This window comes from Rhinoderma darwinii, chromosome 4 (assembly GCF_050947455.1).
Source record: "Rhinoderma darwinii isolate aRhiDar2 chromosome 4, aRhiDar2.hap1, whole genome shotgun sequence".
NCBI lineage: Eukaryota > Metazoa > Chordata > Amphibia > Anura > Rhinodermatidae > Rhinoderma > Rhinoderma darwinii.
Window position 1 is genome coordinate 182,321,407 of NC_134690.1, and position 18,109 is coordinate 182,339,515.

Genomic DNA, 18,109 nt, shown 5'->3' on the forward strand with positions numbered 1-18,109 from the left:
GTGCTGTGATTGGTTGCTATGTGCAACTAAGCCAGATTTGCTTTGATTTTCATTCACTTACCCTTGATGTTAATTTAAAAATTTAAATACAGGCTTTTACTTTTGCACCCTCTTTTTTTTAATCACCCTGTATAAGTGATCAAAATATCAAGTGGTTTTAATTTGTGAAAGTGTAAAAAAAAACATATATGTCCGCGATCATAATGAACCGAACTATGTAGTTAACGTGTCTTTTAAAGGTGAATTCCATTTAAAAAAATGAAAAAAAAAACTGCGGAATTACTTTTTTTTTTTTTTTCCATTACCCCCGCAAAAATAGTTCTTCAGTAAGTTCCATGTACCCCAAAATGGTACCAATGAAAACTACATCTCGTCCCACAAAAAAACAGCCCTCCTATAGTTACATCGAAGGAAAAAATACAAAAGTTATGACTCTTGGACTGCGAGGATGCAGAAACAAATAATTTTAGTTCAAAAGTAATTTTATTGTGCAAAAGTATTAAAGCATAAGAAAAACTATTCTTATGTCATATCGCCGTATTCGTACCAACCTATAGAATAAAGGTAATATGGTATTTACGCCGTATGGTGTACGGACGAAAATTAAAACGCATAGCACAATGGCAAAACTGTGGTTTTATTCCCCGCCCCCTCCCCCAAAAAAAATTTTTACCAAAAATTATATGTACCCAAAAATGGTGCCATTGAAAAAGTCAACTCATCCCACAAAAAAAACAAGTCTTCATACAGCTGTCGCTGGAAAAATGAGTTATAGCTCTTTAAATGCGACGATGGAACAACAAAAAAGCTTCTGGGTCATTAAAGCCTAAAATAGGCTGGTCTTTATGGGGTTAAAGGGGTTGTTCAGTATTTGAAAAACATGTTTTTTTTCCACAAACACCTGTCCACACTTTGTGTGTGGTATTACGGCTTAGCCCTGTTCACTTCAATGGAGTTGAGCTGCAATACCAGACAGAACCTATGAAAAGTTGTGCCGCTTTTTCGGGTAGAAAGCAGCAATTCTTTTCTGCAGGTGCTGAAGTTCTGTGCACCAGAGAACAGTGAGTTTGCTGGCATATGATGGTTGGCCTTCATGGATCTCGTAAATATTCAGTAATAACAATTTAATGTTCTGTTTTTTTATTTCCCTGTAGGTTATCACATTTACCTTTGTCATTGACGTCACTGAAATTAAAGGCATTATGGTTATCCGATAACCAGTCCCAGCCTCTGTTGACCTTCCAGACAGATGTAGATACTGAAACCGGAGAAAAAGTCTTGACTTGTGTGTTACTTCCACAGATGCCTTCTGGCCAAGGTATGATACACATCATACATGTGGCTGGTAGTCGCCTCTTTCTCCATCTCTACAATGTTAATGTAGGCAATTCTTATGCTAATGCTTCCCTCCGTAACCAGGTTATTAAAGAGAACCTTTCACCTGCCCATACATGTGCAGCGTGTAATGGGCAGGGCTTCACATACCCTGTCTCACTTGAAATGATTTTTCTAACTTCCTCTGTTATTTACATATTGGTGCCTTTATATTTGGAGCCCGATATGTACGTAAGCCCCTGAACTGTCAATGGGGCGTTTCTATTCCCTCCCGCGAGAGCACTGCAGAACCACCAGCCTGTGTGTGTTTTCGCGGGTGGGAACACGGCGCAAGCCGCCCTGGCACTGTCCGTAGCTGATTGGACAGTGTCAGAGGTTGGCAATTGCAAAGGGAGCCAATCTTGATGATTTGAGTGCCCAAGTGCATTCAGCGTAACAACATTCCTCAGACAATCATTAATCACCTCGTTGATAGCATGCCAAGGCGTGTAAGTGTATTTCTGCCTGTGGCACTCCTACTCAATACTGAAAAATCAAGATATTTGGAATATATTGTTTCCAATTTTTTATCATTTGCATTTCATTAACATGTCTATCGATCCTGTGATCTCCACAATTCCAAACAATTTCCTTCTTAGTGTTGCAATTTCAGTGAGTAGTGGATATAATATATAGCAAAATGAGTGGATATTAAATAAATGAATCTCCATTAATAATGGATTTACATAAAATCACATCCCACCAGGAATTATTATAGTCCTGAAGGAATAATAATGGCGTCAGAGTTTTTCCATATCCAAGTGTTTTAATTCTGTTTCTCAGTTTTACCATACGAGAGTGTTTGTTCTGAATTGTCTGCAGTGTATGATCCTGTGGGCTCTGTAAGTTGTATTTTTTATTTTATTTTTTTTTTTTAACTTTTATGCCTTTACTGAAAACTTTTAAATCAACTGGATTTATCTGTGTGTGTTTTCTTAATGACTTTAATTTTAACTTGAATTTGCTCTGCCACAGACAATTTACCAAGATGCGGGGCCTTTGAGAGTCTGGTTAATGATATGTCTGATGACACCTGGAATGAGAGAGCAATGAATAGAATAAGCGCCATACGATTTTTAGATGATGAAAAAGATGAGGAGGAGGATGAAACGGTACCTTTTTTTAATTTATGGTTGTTTTGTTTTTTTTGCACTGATTCCATAACTATTTATTCATTGGTCTGTAAACTGTGGACAGTTAATACAATAATGTCTGAACACTTACTGTAAGTTCACATGCAATGTTGTTTAATTCTACCCCTGACAACCCTCCAACGTCTTTTGATATGCTTAGTAGGATAGATCGGTTTGGGTGGTCTCTCTGTGCTGCTATTTAGTATTCCGTGTACTCTCTAAAACACGAAGATGTCAATTTAAACCAAAAGGTTAATTGCATATATAAGAAAGCGGAGTCTGTCCTTTACCTGCTCTGTATCAGTATATTTCATGAAAGTGCATTGATCTGGTTCACTAGTTTATTTTTGTACAGAATGTGCATCTGCAGTGATTTCATGAGCAGCTAGGCTGTAAATACCTTATAAAATTGCTACTGTTCTGGCTACTTTTCAGTGTTTTAAAGGCTGTGGACACCTTTGCACTGACATATATATATTTTTTATTGTTCATTTGCTTCCTAGATGCAAAATTTAAGTAACTTTCTAAATGGCCTTCATTAAAAAATGTCCTACAATTTACCTGCTGCAGAGTCTGTGCAATTCCTGCATGCAGCTGGTCAACTGTAAATTTTAACAAATCCGTCAGTCGCCGAGATGCGATTAGTGCTAACTAGACCTACCACAGCCCTATTAGTGACAATAGAGGGCTGATTACCCCTGCAAATGGGGTGTAAAAGAAAAAAAGTCTCCCAAAGGTCTTTTCTGACGTTTTGAGGGACAGACCATAATAATAAAAAAGTAAAAGGTCAAATAAACGAAATAATAAATACACATAAAATACCCAAACAAAAACCAAAACGTTCCCCATGCCAATTATTTTCGTAACGCTAGCCCTGACCCAATTACCCTAAAATAAACATGTAATATATCAAAATTTATGGTAGACAATGACTGTCCCAAATAAAAGGTCTGTTTTAGAGTAAAACTATATTGTTACCCCAAAAATTTGCTGAAATTGAAAATAGCGAAAAAATATGCCTTTTTACAACTAGAAGCCTGATAATTCTAGAATGGCAAAAAAAGTTGCGTATAAAAATAATAAAAAAAAAAAAGAAACCTGCATTGTCTATGAAAAAAAGAACATCGCATAAATCACTTCGCTAGCCCAACAAATAAGTGTTGTAGCCATTTAACCTGACAATTCACAGTGAGCAAGTAGAAATGAAAGGGACGCAGCACTTGTACGAGCACTGCACTCCCTTCAAAACAACAGCTGATCGGCGGGGGTCCCAGGAGTCGTACCCCGACCCATCAGCTATTGATGGCCTATCCAGAAGCCTGTAAAAATGACAAAATACTGCAATACATTAGTATTGCAGTGTGTTGTACCAGAGATGGCTGGTTCAAATCTCCTAGGGGACGAATAAAATGTGTAAAAATAAAAAAAAAGTTTAACATTTTTAGTAGTGAAAAAAAAAATTAAAAGTTCAAAAAACACCAATTTTTCCTCTAAAGTAATGTAAAAAAAATTGGTATCGCGGTGTCCGTAAAAGGCAAAACTATTCCAATATAACCTTATTTAACCCGCACGGCGAACGCCATAAAAAAAACTCAAATCGCAGGTTTTTTTGGTCACCTTAGCTCTCAATTTTGTTCATAAAAAGTGATCAAAAAGATTGTATATATCAATAAAAACTACAGCTCATCCTGCAAAAAATAAGTCCCCACACCGCTCAATCGACAAGAAAATAAAGTTAGGGCTCTTAGAATGTGGTGAAACAAATTTTTTTTTTTGTAAAAGTAATAAAATATAAAAAAAAAAATATAGAAATTTGCGATCACCATGATGGTATTGAACAGCCGAATAATGTTAAGTTGTCGTTTTTACCGCGCGGTGAAAGCCATAAAAACGAGACCCAAAATACAATGGAGGAATCAGTTTTTTAACTATTTCAACCCGCAAATACTTTTTTTTACCGTTTCCCAGTACATTATATGGTTCTTTAAATAGTGCCAATACTATAACTCCTCCCGTAAAAAATAAGCCCTTACACCACTCAATTGCGTGTAACGCATGCTAAAAATGATTAAACCGTGTCTGCTCCTGAAGACTTAAAACAGCCCGGTGCTAAACCAGTTAAAGCCCCACCAGCAGTCCCCACATCAATTGCTCGTCATCGAATGACTAAAGATAAGGGATATCTTACTGGGGGAAAAAAAACATAATTGTCACTTCTGTAACTCCGATCATGACCAGACATTCCTCTGTATCGATGTAGCATAAATCTCTCTTTTTCTGAACCTTAATTTATAGAATTGAATCTGTTTCTTTTCTTTAAGGCTACTCTTCTGAGACGAGCCACTCCACACCCCGGTGAGCTGAAGACGATGAAAAAGACTGTGGAGAACCTGCGTACGACTATGAATGCTGCTAAAGGCCTGGACTCTAACAAAAATGAGGTCAATAACTCCATTGACAGATTGACCACGTCTGTGTAGAAAGCCACCTCCATCTTACCTCCTGTGTCTTCCCCTACTGTTGAAATGTCTCCCTGCTTCCGGGACCACATCCAGCCTCTTGTTTCTACCAGAACATAATCCATCATCCCTCCTTTTACTACGTTTAAGATGCTGCAATCTGGACATGAAGTGCCTTTTATCAGCCAGATATTTGCATCTGTGACCTAACTTAATGCTGTAATTTTATATTTTATCAGTCTTGTTTTTAAGAAGTAGCACACACTACTGTTCAGTTTTTATTTTTACATTTGGAAATATCTTTATTTTTTAACTTCTGGAGTATATTTTATGACCCTTTTGTGGACCTAATAGGGATAAAGGACAGTTTTATGTGGAAATTATACTTTTTTTTTTTCTTCTTTTTGGCAGCTTAACTAATTAATTGTGCGGTAGGTGGCAAAAATGTTGCATTAGCGTTAGTTTGAATACGGTACATATGCTTTAATTTAGGAACTAGAAAGCCTGTGTCTTAAGGGTTACTTTGAGCATGTGTGCCACTAAGATGTGCCTTAAAGGAGTGGTGGGCAGAACGTCACATAGACACTTTTTTTCTAAAGACAGATGTCATTATGTGCCCATTTTATTGATCAAGTCCATACAGAGATCTAAAGCAGCCACACAGTTAGAGAGCGTGCAACCATCTTATTTCTACAAAGCTACTTGCCCGTGTACGTACTTTAAGAAGAGTTGACGTTTGCCTACATCAGTTGTTTTATATGGTGAACATTGGCTTCAGAGGCCAACCTTGAGAAATGGAAACCTCCCTGACATGAATTTGTTTATGTAGGAGGACATGTTTTTAGAATGATAGGTTTACTTTAAGCCCGTGTCCGCTGCTTCACAACATTGCCTGGTGCTTCTTGCATTCAAGCAATAGATTCCTTTTCATCAATAGGACAAATGTTTAAAGTCCTCTAACAAACATGTTGGCCATCATTATTTTAGGGTTTTTGCACTGTTAGATATTGTATAGGCTTTGTCGAGAGCTTATTCTGTGGAAATGTATACATTTGTCTAGTGCCCAAATCTTGGTTGGCATTCTGATGAAATATTTTCTAGTGGAAATCCTACTCTAGGCTTGTTTTTTTTTTTTATATGGTAGTGAGTGTGCACGTATTATGTATGTGTATATGTATATATTTTTTTTTTACATGCACGCTCACTACCAGTCAAGAATTTTAGAACACCTCAATTTTTCCAGTTTAAACAGTGTAAATATCAAGAACATGTCTCAAATGTTTATTTCTTCTATGCTTTCATTTAAAAATACAAGTTAAGATGACTAAAAATAATGGATTAACTCTGTTTCAACTATTTGAAGTGTAAAAAATTTAGATTTAAAGTAGCCACCTTTTTGTAGTAACCTAATTTTAGCTCATTTTAACTTACTTTTGAACCTAATTTTAGCTGATATAACCGCTTTACACTATGCGGGGCATTCTTTCTACAATTGCATTCAGATATTGTACAGAAATTCCTTCCCAAAATGATTGCAGAATTTCCCACAAATGTGCTGCACTTGTAGTTTGCTTTGCTTTCATCGATCTGTTCAGTTCATCCCAAACAAGCTCAATGTTGTTTGTCTGGAGACTGTGCAGACCATTCCATTATTTGAAGCCTAGCAACTTCTTGGCTTCTTAGGTAGTTCTGACATCACCTAGAAGTAGGTTTTGGATCATTGTCTTGCTGTAATATAAACCCCTGACCAAGTAGGCGTACACAATGCTGTGGTAGCCCTTTTTGTCCAGTGGGCCAGTAACCCTGTGCAAGTTGCCAACTCTGGATCCAACAAAAGAGCCCCAGACATCACGCTTCCCTCCATGTGTGACAGTTGGTGTCACACACTGAGGTCATCCTTTTACACACTCGATGACTTACAAAAACCCTGCGTAATGAATGTACCAAAGATGTCAAATTTTGATAAATCAGTCCATAAGACTTCTTCCACTCTTCAGTAGCGCACTGGAGTTGCTGCTTGGCCTGGGCAAGTCTTATTTTTATTTTTTTTATTTTGCAATCTTAGCAGTAGCTTTCTTACTAATACTCCATCTGTCAAACCTGCAGATAGAAGTCTTCTCTTCATAGCTGAAATGGAAGCTTGTTTATTTTTTGCTGTGTTAAGCTGGGCTTGAAGATTTTGTGCTGTGAGGTGCCGAGTATGCAAACTGTTGACTGTCAAAAACTTCTCCTCTGATTTTGTAGTGGCCTTTGGTCTGCCAGACTTTTTCCTGTCAGTTTCCACCAGTTTCCAAGTGTCTTTTGATGGTATAGGAAACTGTACTGACTGCCACCTTGGCTTACTTGGCAATTTCTCTGTAGGACAGAACTAGACTTCTAAGGGTTATAATTGTCTGTCTGTATTTTGTTAATTGCCTTTTTCTTGCCATTCTGATAGCAATGTGCTCTGTCCTGAATAGCAAAACTGTCCAAATCCTGCCCTACAGGGTGTTGTAATGCAGTCTGTTTCAACACTGAAAGTAATCTCCAAAAGTTCAGACACCTGTAGGAATAGTTTGCATCCAATTTCAAACCATAATTTGCTTTCTGTGCTGCAGAGCAGCTGTCCTTGATGTCTTCCCTGATAAAAGCTCTTTGTTTCAAATCAGAAAATCCGACTATTGTTACGTTTTGAGGTTAAAAATTAATATATTTGTTTTTTAACGTACTTTTGAACCATTTCACGTTATTTGCTGTACTAGAACTGTGTTAATGTAAAAAAATAACTGGAAAAATTGAGGTGTTCTAAAACGTTTGACTGTGTGTGTGTGTGTGTGTATATATAATATATATATATATATATATATATATATACACACACATATATAGATAGAGAGAGATATGTGTGTGTATGTTTTACACACACACACACACACACACACACACACACCTAGAGGAAGGTTCCGTTTGCTCCGCTGCAGAGCTATAAATAAGACACTTGTTGATAAATTATCTCCTTAATGGCAGCACCAACTGTGGTTTGGATTGTAACAAGGACCTCAATCTGCTCAATCAGATGTTTTTCGTTATTTGTAAGTAACGCACTACCTCAGCAGTATAACAAAACAACTACAAATAGCTTATTATAGTGCCAGTAAGTAGCAGGACATTGCACCTATCAACACGAAGTCTTGTTGACTTGTATACGGTATTCTAATGTTGAATTAGTGTAACTTATAGCGTATATTGCCATCGCTGTGCCAAGATCTATATGTAGTAGGTTAACTAGCCTCCAACCTAAGTAATATGTGCATAACACTGACATCAGAAGCAAAAGAAGCCTAATTTAAACTCTTTGTTGTATGTCTGTAAAGAGAAAATTCTCTTCCACCACAGCCTTAAGAATCAACCTTGTGATGCCTTGTATAATGTCTGACAACTAGCTTTAATGACTAAGTGAAATGACGTGTAGGTGTAAGACTTGTGTAGCCAAGAAGAAACATTTCATTACTGCACACAGACAAATCCCATTTAAGTTGCCAGTATAAAATGAGTATCTGCAATAATGTATTAATTGTAAATTGTGATTTAAAGGTGAATATATGTGTAAATGGAGCTTCTAGATTCATTTGGCACATTTCAGGTGTTCTATCACAAAGTAATCAGATGGACTTGTGCCATAAATAAAATAAAACATTACTAAAGAGACTTGTTAATTGTATTTCTCTTTTTGTACCACATACGTATCATAGGAGTAAATTGTAGTTTATATAATAAGAAATGTGATATACCAACAAGGCAGACGACATGAGACTTGCGCTGCACTTAATGTTGAATTGTAATTAAAAGATTTACTTCTATGTAAATTATAATATTTGGCTGCAGTTCTTTGGATTGGATGAAGAGTCCTGATATGTATTCATAGAAACAAGTTGTTTTTTTTCCACATTTCTTCAATCTTGGCTTACTACCCATGTAAGAAATGTGGATGTTCACCCTCTGCTTCAATTGACAATGAGATTGGCTCAATAAATCTTTTCTCAGCAAATCTAATGAAAAAAAGATGTAATTCAAATTGTGATATTAAATGATCTGCCAGTGTGCAAACTAATGAAGATTTGTTCATAATTGTATTTTACATCAATGGAGCAATTAAAGCTTCCTAATGCTCTGTTCACGTTCCATCGAGTTTCTGTTTTGATTTTTGACGGCTACCATGACTGTCTACCGTGCTATTCTTGCCATAAGAACAGAAACCTGACAGACTCCATTGTAAAGCAGTAGGAACCGTCAGGATTTGTTGGGATCTGTTTAAAAAATTGACCCATTAAAGCTGTTTAGCTTTTAGACTATGTGAATTAAAAAAATAAATATTTAGTTTTATTTAATAAATGTAAAAAGATATCCCAGCCATTATAGTGACCTTTAATATGATCAATTGAGACTCTGTGAACTCTTTTTATATGTGCCATGTTTATGGTTTGCTGCATGTGGTTGCCAGTGGAGAAGACCACTTTCTTTGGGCATCTTTATAATAGAATACAGCACCGTCCTGTGCAATGTTTCCTCTAAGGCCTCATGCACATGACCGTAGCCATGTGCATGGCCATGATTTTCGGGTCGGCCAGCAGCGGACTGTCAGACGCGAGCCGCCCGCAAATCGCAGGCCATGAACATGGCCGCGGCCATTATTTTCAATGAGCCCGACCCACAGAACACAGCCTTAATAAGACATGTCCGTTCTTTCTGCGGTGCGGGCTCCCGGGCCATGCACGGACCGTAAAAACTACAGTCGTGTGCACTGCCTCATAGAAATGAATGGGGCCGCAATTCTCCCGTGGATTTTCGGGGGAATTGCGGCCGCAAAAGCACTTTCGTGTGCATGAGGCCGAAGCCTTGGCAGCTCCTGAGCGGGGCAGTTAGGGAGCAGGGCAAATCTCCATCAATGGTGGGTAATCTGATGACCAATGGTAATACCCGCCGTAAACGCTAATCTAGCGACTAAATAAGAGCATAAGAAAACGTATTTGAAATTAGTTTTAATTACTTTTTTAAATACTATATTACAAGTACAGCAATAAAATAGACTGTTCTAAACATCAATTATAGGCATCTATGTAGATAGTGCCACGCAGACCCCCTGTAGATAGCGTCACACCCCCTCCCTGTAAATACTACCACACAGCCACCCTGTAGATAGTGCCACACGGACCCACCCCCTGTAGATAGTGCCACACGGACCCACCCCCTGTAGATAGTGCCACACGGACCCACCCCCTGTAGATAGTGCCACACGGACCCACCCCCTGTAGATGGTGCCACACGAACCCACCCCCTGTAGATGGTGCCACACGGACCCACCCCCTGTAGATGGTGCCACACGGACCCACCCCCTGTAGATAGTGCCACACGGACCCCTCCCTGTAGATAGTGCCACACGGACCCCTCCCTGTAGATAGTGCCACACGGACCCCTCCCTGTAGATAGTACCACACGGACCCCTCCCTGTAGATAGTGCCACACGGACCCCTCCCTGTAGATCAGTGGTCTCAAACTCGGCATGGGTAAGTGGGCCGCATATAGAAAAAATGGGAAGTTGACGGGCCGCATTACTTTCAAATTTGATACAATACAAAATTATTGTTATTCAATTAGTTATTTTAACTACCATAACACTATATTACTATAATAATAATACTACATTACTATAATAATAGCGCTAGGTTTAAAATTTGAGATATTTCTACACGTGCTTATTTCAACAATCCAGCTTTCCAGTTTAAGTGTCGCTAAATGCAGTCCGGCGGCTCAGTTAGCACACATGTCAAGTTTGGGCAGCCCCTTTTTAGATGCTGCCGCAGTGCCCTCTGTGGATGCTGCCGCAGTGCCCTCTGTGGATGCTGCCGCAGTGCCCTCTGTGGATGCTGCCGCAGTGCCCTCTGTGGATGCTGCAACACACCCCTAGATAAGGCCACAGTGCCCTCTGTAGATGAGGCCACAGTGCCCTCTGTAGATGAGGCCACAGTGCCCTCTGTAGATGAGGCTGCCCCAGTGCCCTCTGTAGATGAGGCTGCCCCAGTGCCCTCTGTAGATGAGGCTGCCCCAGTGCCCTCTGTAGATGAGGCTGCCCCAGTGCCCTCTGTAGATGAGGCTGCCCCAGTGCCCTCTGTAGATGAGGCTGCCCCAGTGATGTCAGGGGCTTGCCCAGAGCTGGAGTCCCAGGCAAAGAGCTAGTAGGCTCTTCCTGGGACAGCTGTGCTCCTGACATCACTGGGACTCCTGCTCTGGGGAAGCCCCTGACATCATTGTCGATGTATGGACAGCAATGTCAGAGGCTTCCCCAGAGTCCCAGAGCAGAGCCGACACCAGCGCTCTGCTCGGGACTCTGCTCTGGGAAAGACCCTGACACACTGTCCATATATGGGCAGCGATGTCAGGGAATTCCACAGAGTCCAGGAGCAGAGCCGACACCAGCGCTCTGCTCCGCTCTGGCCAAGACCCTGACACACTGTCCATATATGGGCAGCGATGTCAGGGAATTCCACAGAGTCCCGGAGCAGAGCCGACACCAGCGCTCTGCTCGGGACTCCGGCTCTGGGGAAGCCCCAGCCATCGCTGTTCATATGTGGACAGCGATGTCAGGGAATTCCAGAGTCTCGGACAGCGGGCTGCAGATGACAGCCCCAGGGGCCGCGTGTTTGATACCCCTGGTCTACACAAACCATCAGAAGGCGCTTGCATGACTTTGGGCTACGAGCCAGACGTCTAGCTACAGGTGTTCTATTGAGCACGCGCCACCGCTCACAAAGGTGTATCGTGGTGTAGAGCAAGACCACAATGGAGGCTGGAATGGAGGTCTATCCTCTTCAGCGATTTGAGTCCTGCTTTTGTCTCAGATGCAATGATAGGCAGAGATTGGTCTGGAGACCATGTGGGCAACGCCATGAAGACGTCTTCACAAGAGAATGTCACACTGGTCCTACTCCCGGGAATGTGGGGTGGCATAATGTACGGTAGCCGAACCCATCTAGTCTTCATTTGAGGTACACTAACAGCTCAGCGAGAAATGGCCGTTCCGCTGGTTTCATGACTAAATCAATGTCCCAAAAGCCGTTTTTCAACAGAACAATGCCAAGCCGCATATTGCTCGTGAGCAGCCTGCGTAACCTAAACCTGCTACCATGGACTGCAGCGTATCTGGACTTGTCACCCATTGAGCACAACTGGGTTGTTATTGGTCAGCAATGGCAAAGAGAGCAGCCAGGAGCCAATCTTGATGATTTGAGTGCCCAAGTGCATTTAGTGTGGCATAACATTTCTCAGACCATTAATAACCTTATTGATAGCATGCCAAGGTGTGTAATGCCCCATCCACACGACCGTAATTTTGATCCGCAATCACAGACCGTAATTGCGGATCAAAGTATGGACCCATTCATTTCTATTGCCCACGGACACCTTCCTGTCTAATTACAGTAAGGTGTCTGGGCCTTAGAAAGGCTTCGCAAAAAATAGAAGACATTAGAAGACATTATAGCAGTTAGTATCCACCCACTAGCTCCGAGAGGACTGAGAATTATGGACATGGAGCCTTCAGAGCGGTAAACTGCTTAAAAAAAAAAATGCAGAATACAAGTCATATAACGGCCAGAAAGTGTTGTTCCTCATTTACACACATTTTTCAGAATAAACGATCATTGAAAAAGTAGGTATACGTTTATGGTCTTTCTCCTATGGATCTGCCTATCACATGGCTGACTAAGCAACCCCATCCCACTGTCAGTTGCAGCATCACTCAGTGACCCTCTTGTCAAAAGTTGGATACCGAAATTAGGTCTGCATTTGTGGTTCCAGGTTCTACCCTGCGCTCAGCATCCCCCTGGGCGAGTAAGGCTAGGTCTGTTATGGGAAAACAGCTACACTGCGGTATCTTGGAAGGAGCGCTGCTGCAGAATATGGCTAATCCCGCTTCTCATGTGGTCCGCACTTCAAAGTTATTATTTGAAGCTTCCCTTGAGTCGGCTGCTTCAATGCGCATGCGTCAGTAATTCTATTGTCAATCGGTATTCTATTTGGCTCAAATCTTGGGTGACGGACCAGGCTTCCAAAAAAGCTCTCGTTGGCCTTCCCTTTTTTTATTGGCAGACGTTTTGGTAAATGTCTGGTCAAAATTATTTCTGAGGCTACTGATGGTAAGAGCTCTCTTCTGACTCCAATACACCCGAACCGTCTGCAGCCTTTCCTTACTCCTCCCAGTGGTTGTCTGTCTTCAGGGACCAGACAAGAGGACTATTCGGCCCAACGATGCCATGCATGCATCATTCAAACCCAGACCAGCTTGGCAATGGTGCCCCAGGGCCCAGGTCTTCCTCTGAAAAAAGATCTTTGATCTGAAAGTGTCTCCCCAATTGTGTTGACTGTCCGAGTGGCAGGACAACTTATTTCCTTTCAGGAGACATGACTCGCTCATGTAGAGGACTTCTGGGTTTGGGAGATGGTATAGACCTTTACCCCAAGAAGGTTTTTTCTGTCAACTCCGACTCATGCACTTACTTCTGCTTTTTCTCAGGATGTTTGTTCTCCTAAAGAAGGTTGTTGTTCCTGAATCGCAACATTTTAAGGGATTCTACCCTAATCTCTTCACAGTACCCAATTAAGAGTTTGCATGGCATCTCTAAGGTCAGTGGTCGCATTACTGGAACAATGGTCCTCTGGTCTACCGACATTCGCAGTGCATACCTCCATATCCATATCGCAAGGACTCCCTAACACATGCTTCGTTTCGCGATAGGTTCCAGTTTGTTTCCCTCCCCTTCTTCACCAAGGGCATGGTGCTTCCCTGCACCAGGGGAATGACTGTTATCCCTTACACTGAGAGGATGAGGGCCCCCTTTGATACTGGACATTAAGTGGATCATCAACGCCAGGTCACCAATGGTCTATCTCACGGAGGATAAGATCCAAGCCCTATGGGCCGAGGTGAACTTCCTTCGCCATAACACTATTTTGCATGCGGGTGCTGAGCAGGATGATGTCGACCTTTTTGAGTCTTTTCCATATGTACTATTTTACTCCAAGTCCCTCCATGGGACGATCCTCTCGTGATGTGACCAGTATCAGATCCCTCTGGACAAGTTGATTCTCCTGCCCTCTCGGGTTTGTCAGGAATTATGCTGGTGGGAGAAGTTGCCGGCCACCAAGGGGAGACATGGCTTGTCATCTCAACAAATGCCAGCCTATCCAGGTGGGGTGCAGCTTTTGGCCTCCACACGTTCCACGCACTTGGTCGCAGAAAGAGACATCCTTGCAAAATAACCCTCTAGAATTGAGGGCAATCTTCTTACCCCTCTCCCATTGGACTCTTCAACATGGTCGCCCAGTTAGAATTCAGAGTGACAACTCAAAGCCAGTTGCCTATATGAACCACCAAGACAGCAACAGGAGTCGGATGGCTCGCTGGGGGTCCTTTCAAACCCTTCAATGAGCGGTGTGTCAAGTTCCATACCAGGAGTGGACAACTAGGCCGCAGGCTTTCTAAGCAAGGAAAGACTGAATCCAAGAGTCGTTTCTTCACCCAGACGTATTCCATGAACTTTTGAGAAATGGGGCACCCAAGACGTGGATCTCTTTTGTGTTGCTTTTCAACCACAAGGTTCCCATGTACAAGGTCCCAGGGCTATTGCGGTCAGCGCCCTGGTCACTCCGTGTGACGAGTTTGTCCTCCTTTTTCCTCTTTCTTCTTCCCTCCCATTCCTCTCTTATCTAGAGTGCTCAAGAAACTCTAGGAGGAAATCGGATTAGCCTCGCCAGGCCTGGTACGCCAACCTAATCAGCCTACTCATGGACACACGGCATTTTCCAACTCATCCCAACCTGCTGTTCCACCCACTTTACCTCAGATGCATATAACCGCATACAGTGAAGGAAATAAGTATTTTATCCCTTGCTGATTTTGTAAGTTTGCCCACTGTCTAAGACATGAACAGTCTAGAATTTTTAGGCTAGGTTAAATTTACCAGTGAGAGATAGATTATCTAAAAAAAAAAAAAATGAAAATCACATAGTCAAAATTATATATATTTATTTGCATTGTACACAGAGAAATAAGTATTTGATCCATTTGGCAAACAAGACTTAATACTTGGTGGCAAAACCCTTGTTGGCAAGCACAGCAGTCAGACGTTTTTTGTAGTTGATGATGAGGTTTGCACACGTTAGATGGAATTTTGGCCCACTCTTCTTTGCAGATCATCTGTAAATCATTACGATTTCGAGGCTGTCGCTTGGCAACTCGGATCTTCAGCTCCCTCCATAAGTTTTCGATGGGATTAAGGTCTGGAGACTGGCTAGGCCACTCCATGACCTTAATGTGCTTCTTTTTGAGCCACTCCTTTGTTGCCTTGGCTGTATGTTTTCGGGTCATTGTCGTGCTGGAAGACCCAGCCACGAGCCATTTTTAATGTCCTGGTGGAGGGAAGGAGGTTGTCACTCAGGATTTGACGGTACATGGCTCCATCCATTCTCCCATTGATGCGGTGAAGTAGTCCTGTGCCCTTAGCAGAGAAACACCCCCAAAACATAATGTTTCCACCTCCATGCTTGACAGTGGGGACGGTGTTCTTTGGGTCATAGGCAGCATTTCTCTTCCTCCAAACACGGCGAGTTGAGTTAATGCCAAAGAGCTCAATTTTAGTCTCATCTGACCACAGCACCTTCTCCCAATCACTCTCAGAATCATCCAGATGTTCATTTGCAAACTTCAGACGGGCCTGTGCATGTGCTTTCTTGAGCAGGGGGACCTTGCGGGCACTGCAGGATTTTAATCCATTACGGCGTAATGTGTTACCAATGGTTTTCTTGGTGACTGTGGTCCCAGCTGCCTTGAGATCATTAACAAGTTCCCCCCGTGTAGTTTTCGGCTGAGCTCTCACCTTCCTCAGGTTCAAGGATACCCCACGAAGTGAGATTTTGCATGGAGCACCAGATCGATGTCGATTGACAGTCATTTTGTATGTCTTCCATTTTCTTACTATTGCACCAACAGTTGTCTCCTTCTCACCCAGCGTCTTACTTATGGTTTTGTAGCCCATTCCAGCCTTGTGCAGGTCTATGATCTTGTCCCTGACATCCTTAGAAAGCTCTTTGGTCTTGCCCATGTTATAGAGGTTAGAGTCAGACTGATTAATTTAGTCTGTGGACAGGAGTCTTTTATACAGGTGACCATTTAAGACAGCTGTCTTTAATGCAGGCAGCAAGTTGATTTGGAGCGTGTAACTGGTCTGGAGGAGGCTGAACTCTTAATGGTTGGTAGGGGATCAAATACTTATTTCTCTGTGCACAATGCAAATAAATATATATAATTTTGACTGTGATTTTCTGTTTTTTTTTTAAATATAATCTATCTCTCACTGGTAAAATTAACCTAGCCTAAAAATTCTAGACTGTTCATGACTTTGACGGTGGGCAAACTTACAAAATCAGCAAGGGATCAAATACTTATTTCCTTCACTGTAGCTATTGAAGCCAAGGTTTTTAGTGCCCGGGATCTCTCTGCATCGTTCATCCAGACGATTTTGTAGGCCTGGGAACTTTAATCAGCCAAGGTGTACCACCGTACAAAGAAGGTTTATTTCTGCTAGTGTGAACAGCATATTTTCCATCCTATGGTATGTTCCACACCTAGGATCCTGTCCTTTCTGTAACCAGGCCCTGAACAGGGACTTGGCCTATCTTCCCTTAAGGGTCAGGTATCTGCTCTGTCCATCCTTTGTCAGCAAACTTTTGGTCTTTCATTCTCGGGTGAAGACTATTTTTTATTTTTCTTGCAAGGGGTGGATTATGTAGTGCCTCCCTTTTTAGATAGATATCCTACTGAGCCATGGGATCTTAATTTTGTTTTAAGGGCTCCTCAGTTGGCTACTTTTGGGCTCTTGCGGGACATTTTACTTATTTTGTGTAAGGTTGCTTTCCTGGTCACCAACTACTTCAAACGGGTTTCAGAACTGACTGCCCTTTCTTTCCCTGTTTTTGGTCTTCTATAGTGATAAAGTTGTGTTTTCGATCTGTCCTTTTACCCCTCCCCATCTCGTTTAAGGGAGCAGGCTTAGCACTGTCTTGATGTGGTAAGAGTAGTCTATGTCTATCTGGCTGCAACAGAGTCATTTCAGTCCTCCAATTTGTCTTTTTGACCTTCCTTCAGGGCCATGCAAGGGATTGGCAGCATCCAAGGCTACTATTACATGTTGAATCCGGTCTGTAATTAAAGAAGCTTATTAGTCCAATGGTAAAGTTCCTCCCCTTCAGGTCACTGGCCATTCTACAACTGCTGTTGATGCCTCCTGGGTGGTCAGGCATTAAGCTTCAGTTGCTCAGGTCTGTAAGACTGCTACCTGGGCTTTGGTGAAGACTTTCACCAAATTTTACCATATTCATTCTTTCTTTGTCCTCGTCTGATGCCAGTCTGGGTTGCAAGATTCTGCACTCGGCTATGCGTTAGGTGGGGTCGCATGGCTGTACATTTTACTTTCATCTTCTTCCCAACCTTTGAGCATGCTTTAGGACGTCCCATGGTACGGTGTCCCCCAAATAATATTAACGAAACAATAGGATTTTTATACTCGCCGTAATATCTTTTGTGAGTTGAATTCATTTGGAGTGAAAGAGCCCACATTCTTTTTTGGTTTGTTCCAGACCTGTTGTTCTGGCTGTTTGGTTGTTGTTTTTTCCTAGGATGGTGGACATGTCGTTTTGGTTTTAGTCTTCTCCTACTCCATCTAGGAAGGGTATGGCCTGCCTGGGCGGATCCAAGACTTATCCTACCTGGTGTCAGTTTCCTAGTAGCAAGCACCTATACCCATGATGCTGTGTCCTGCAATATATTCAATGAGAAAAAGATTTTGCAGTGAGTACAAAAATCCTATTTCTTTCATAAACACCCTAATACTCATCCCCTGAACAGTTAGAGTTCAAATCTCTCTTGAAATACATTTTAATTGTGGTAGTCAACTGAGCTTTGACGCCACTAAGAGTACAATATTCCTAAAGTGAAATATAAATGGCTTTTCCACTTAAACACTTAACTGTGTAACCTGGGTTCGTGTATAGTTTATAGAATATTTTATTTGTATCATGCACTGTTTATACTAAAGTCATTGGAATGCATGG

General features: G+C 41.7%; 1 protein-coding gene across 1 annotated transcript in view; it reads left to right on the forward strand.

Moving 5' to 3' along the window:
- The window catches only part of LRRC1 (leucine rich repeat containing 1), a 172,842-nt gene extending 165,065 nt beyond the window's left edge, over positions 1 to 7,777 (forward strand). The window contains exons 12-14 of the mRNA XM_075861959.1: positions 1,155 to 1,318; positions 2,350 to 2,486; positions 4,829 to 7,777. Of these exons, the coding sequence (XP_075718074.1) occupies positions 1,155 to 1,318; positions 2,350 to 2,486; positions 4,829 to 4,987 (460 nt within the window). The 3' untranslated portion in view covers positions 4,988 to 7,777. The remainder of the gene's footprint in view (positions 1 to 1,154; positions 1,319 to 2,349; positions 2,487 to 4,828) is intronic.
- Positions 7,778 to 18,109: the final 10,332 nt, after the last annotated feature.